At 35.0% G+C, this 3,628-nt stretch overlaps 1 protein-coding gene across 2 annotated transcripts; it reads left to right on the forward strand.

The window, feature by feature from the left end:
* Nucleotides 1-685: 685 nt before the first annotated feature.
* LOC143607340 (nucleoid-associated protein At4g30620, chloroplastic-like) lies at nucleotides 686-3,099 on the forward strand. 2 transcript variants are annotated; one of them, XM_077082819.1, is made up of 7 exons: nucleotides 686-807; nucleotides 1,756-1,901; nucleotides 2,024-2,124; nucleotides 2,237-2,276; nucleotides 2,546-2,617; nucleotides 2,773-2,829; nucleotides 2,912-3,099. In XM_077082819.1, exons 1-7 carry the CDS (start codon nucleotides 750-752, stop codon nucleotides 2,987-2,989), a joined length of 552 nt encoding a protein of 183 aa, XP_076938934.1. In that variant the 5' UTR covers nucleotides 686-749; the 3' UTR covers nucleotides 2,990-3,099. The 2 variants fall into 2 exon arrangements, with proteins under 2 accessions (XP_076938934.1, XP_076938933.1); XM_077082818.1 differs by having other exon boundaries at nucleotides 718-816; nucleotides 1,762-1,901.
* The last annotated feature ends 529 nt before the right edge of the window (nucleotides 3,100-3,628 follow it).

The following is a 3,628-nucleotide window of genomic DNA, read 5'->3' on the forward strand; positions in this document are numbered from 1 at the left end:
CCCGTAAACGAAATGAACGTTCAATGAGTTGTACGTGAACCGTTTGGCGAGAAGTTGGTTTACGTTCCTACCTTAATAAACGAACAAATTGAACACATGTATCGTTGTCTCGTTCGTTCATTTATGTTTGTGAACACTTGTTTATGTTCGTTCATTTCGACTCCTTTATGTTCATTTACGTTTGTTTAAGTTCGTTCATTTACGGTCATCAATACATTCATTTATATCGGTAATTACTTTTTACAGTAAACGTTAGGACTACCCAGATTCGATTCATGCCCCGATCAATTAGGTTCAACGACACTAGAGTGATGTTGAGAGACTATACGAGTATCTGGTATTCACTAGTTGGATCTTTGAATTGAATGAGTTTATCTCCTTCGGGCGAGGGTTTATGGGCGTTGGCCTTAGGTGAGAGTTTTCCTCATATCAACATACGAGTGTATCTTGATTTGATGACTTTAACCGGTTAGAAGATTTCGTTGACCGTTACTTTAAAAAAAGTAAAAAAAAAAAAACTAGTCACTTCCGTTGACCTAACAAACCACTCTATTGGTCTGTCCCCTAACATAATAAACAACAGCCCGTCACTCCAGCAACACACAACAAGCAAAAAGATCGAAGAGAAAGAAAATAATAATAATAATAATAATAATAATAATATCATTTCATTTTCATTTATCAAACCAAACAAACCTCTTCTATCCTTTGTTGGTCTTCCAAACCCTCACAAACACATAACATAACGAATGGCGTCTGCTTTCACTGCTCAGATTTCAAACTTCAATTCATCATCTCTGTCTCTCCGTAAGTCATCTTTCTGTATTTTTATACTTTATTAATTAAACTCCTTGGATTATCATCATGTAATTGATACTTTCATTTTCTATATAATTTTACATATTATTGTCTGAGTTTGATACACCTAATTTATATACCTGAGTTTGACGGTTTGAGTGTTTCAATTTGATAAACCTAATTTATAACCATTGGTTAGGGATTTTTTTAAGTACAAACCGGTTAACTGAACATATATTAATACGGTTACTCGGTTAGTGTTAATAAGGTTAGTTTCAATTATAGTTGTCAACGTGCACTCGAGGCTCCTTGGGCCTATGTTCCTTTATGTTCAATTATGTTCGTTGATGTTTGTGAACAGTTCATTTAGATTTTATATAAACGAACATGAACACCAAATATTTGTTCGATTAGTGTTCGTGTTCGTGTAAAGTTAAATGAACGAACACGAACATACCCTTGCACCTCTACGTTCAATCCAAGTACTTGTTAACAATCAAAGTATTAGATGCATTAAATTTACATGAGAACCATGTTGGGTTCGTCGAGGTTTGGGCCTGGTTCCTCACTTAGTTGAAGCCATGATTTTGGGTTAATGAAGATTCAACACGTGGAGGTTTTGGACCACCCCTATATCTCTTTGTTAGCCCGTTTATGTGTTTCTTGTTCCCCAATCTAGAAACCCTAATGTATCCCTATATATCATCATATTGTAATGTTTGTACTTGTAATTTCCCATCACGAGTGTCGTGAGCATAAAGCAATAATAAAATTCTGGTTGCAGCCCGTGGACGTTGGTCAACTTAGACCGAACCACGCAAATTTTGCGTCTCGTGTTTGTTTAATTTTCTACAGTTTGATTGTGTGTGTATGCACAATCCGATCCTAGCAAACCATGATTTTACTAGATCTTATAACTCCTAAGCATAACGTGAACACTTACTTCTTAATTTGCAGAAAAACTAAGTCTAAAACCAAATTCAGTTGGTGTGTGGGTCCCGTCTCAGCCTGGTCATCTGAAGGTTGCTGCTAAGCGCCGATCGCTTCGTGTATCCGCCCTATTTGGAGGTGGAAAGAAGGACAATGAGAAGGATGATGGAAAAGTAAAAACTGACATTTTTCTGCATATTTTCCGATAAACATTATGTGCATTACTAATAAGTATATCTTCTAAATTTGTGACATTTTACTGTATTGGTATATTTCATGTTCATTTTAATAATAGGCAGGGGTTTTTGGAAACATGCAAAATCTATACGAGACTGTAAAGAAGGCGCAAATGGTTGTTCAAGTTGAGGCTGTGCGTGTGCAAAAAGAACTTGCCGTGTATGTACATTTTACTATATTTCATATTTTTTTTGTAACAAGTAAACGTTTGTTTCTTTCTTCTAATAAAGTTTTAAACGTGAGTATTTATGACGGTTATTTTGCTTTGCAGTGCTGAGTTTGATGGTTATTGTGAAGGTGAACTAGTAAAGGTAAGTAGTTTTCTATATTTTCGACTATTATTGTCACATTACATAAATAGTCCCTCAGGCCTCATGTATTAGTTAACTTTCGGTTTTGCTCCGATGTAAGTTTGTTTTGCATCCTTAGTCCTTGAGTAGAAATGTAATTATCGTTTCATTTGTGAGAACCAGAACTAGGGTTTCCATTCTCTATTTACAACTAGCTACTGAATTACTTTTATAAAAAGTATTACTTGGCTTTAATATAAAACTGTATTTATATCTGAACTTCTTATTAGGTAACGCTCTCTGGAAATCAACAACCTGTACGCACAGAAATTACCGAGGCTGCAATGGAATTAGGGTCGGAAGTGAGTATATATTTTTAATTTTATTTTTTGGTAGGTAATATGTTATTAATCAGATCTCTATAAAGATGCAATGTGTATTTGACTAATCATCAAACACTAAAATTGCATAAATTTCTTGACATGTTATATAAATTTTAATATTAGTTTTCTTGCAGAAACTTTCACTTCTGATTACTGAAGCATACAAGGATGCCCATCAAAAAAGTGTTCAGGTCTTTAAACATTAAAAAGAACACTTTCTTTGAATTTTGTTGGCCAAACATTTGACGATATGAGGTCGTTTTGTAATTTCAGGCCATGAAGGCCCGAATGGGTGATCTTGCTCAGAGCTTAGGAATGCCACCTGGCTTGGGTGACCAATTCAAGCAATAATCTGAGCACCGATTTCTAAAAAGCTGCAGTTTTGTAGACCCACGGCACGAAAGGTTATAAATTATCTTTTAAATTGTAATAATATTGACAAGTTTCCATCATTTGGTTCAAATTTTATGTTAGTATTTAATGGTTATGGTTATCTTATTGTCGCTTGGAGTAGGTTTTGAGTGGATGTGATTTGGCAATTTCATTAAGTCGTTTTTTTAAACGGCTACACACACATCTATCCCTACTTCAATACTTATGTTTTAATATTTGTTTACTCAATTGCCTTGACAATGTGATAGAACTATATTTTGCCTTTGTTATACATAGCAATTCTTTCAAAACAAACTAAGATAAGAGATTTGATACAATCAAATCAATTTGAATCTGTTGGTGTGTCTTTTGAAAAGAGAATTAAAATAAGGGTGCCAATGTAACTCCTGCTCTTGTCAAATCAGTTATTCAAATCTTGAAATATGGGTATATAAACGGTCTTTTAGGTAAATGTGTGGTGGGAACCACGTTAGTGTGGACCTTACATGCGTGTCCCCTCTTGTTGGGCTTAGGCACGATGGATTCGTTGTGGGCCAGGCTGCGTTGAAGACGGAATCAAGCAAAATGGCTAAACACGAGAAAGTTTGTTTAAAGAAC

Source organism: Bidens hawaiensis, unplaced genomic scaffold (genome assembly GCF_021521415.1).
Source record: "Bidens hawaiensis isolate Kalapana, Puna unplaced genomic scaffold, B.hawaiensis_p1.1 tig00081323_1, whole genome shotgun sequence".
Classification (NCBI taxonomy): Eukaryota; Viridiplantae; Streptophyta; class Magnoliopsida; order Asterales; family Asteraceae; genus Bidens; species Bidens hawaiensis.

Excerpts from the sequence above, each read along its gene's own strand:
- LOC143607340 (XM_077082818.1), top strand. The coding sequence starts at position 750 with ATGGCGTCTGCTTTCACTGCTCAGATTTCAAACTTCAATTCATCATCT. Across the intron at positions 2,125-2,236 it reads GTGCAAAAAGAACTTGCCGT|TGCTGAGTTTGATGGTTATT; the intron begins GTATGTACATTT and ends TTTGCTTTGCAG. Across the intron at positions 2,277-2,545 it reads GTGAAGGTGAACTAGTAAAG|GTAACGCTCTCTGGAAATCA; the intron begins GTAAGTAGTTTT and ends ACTTCTTATTAG.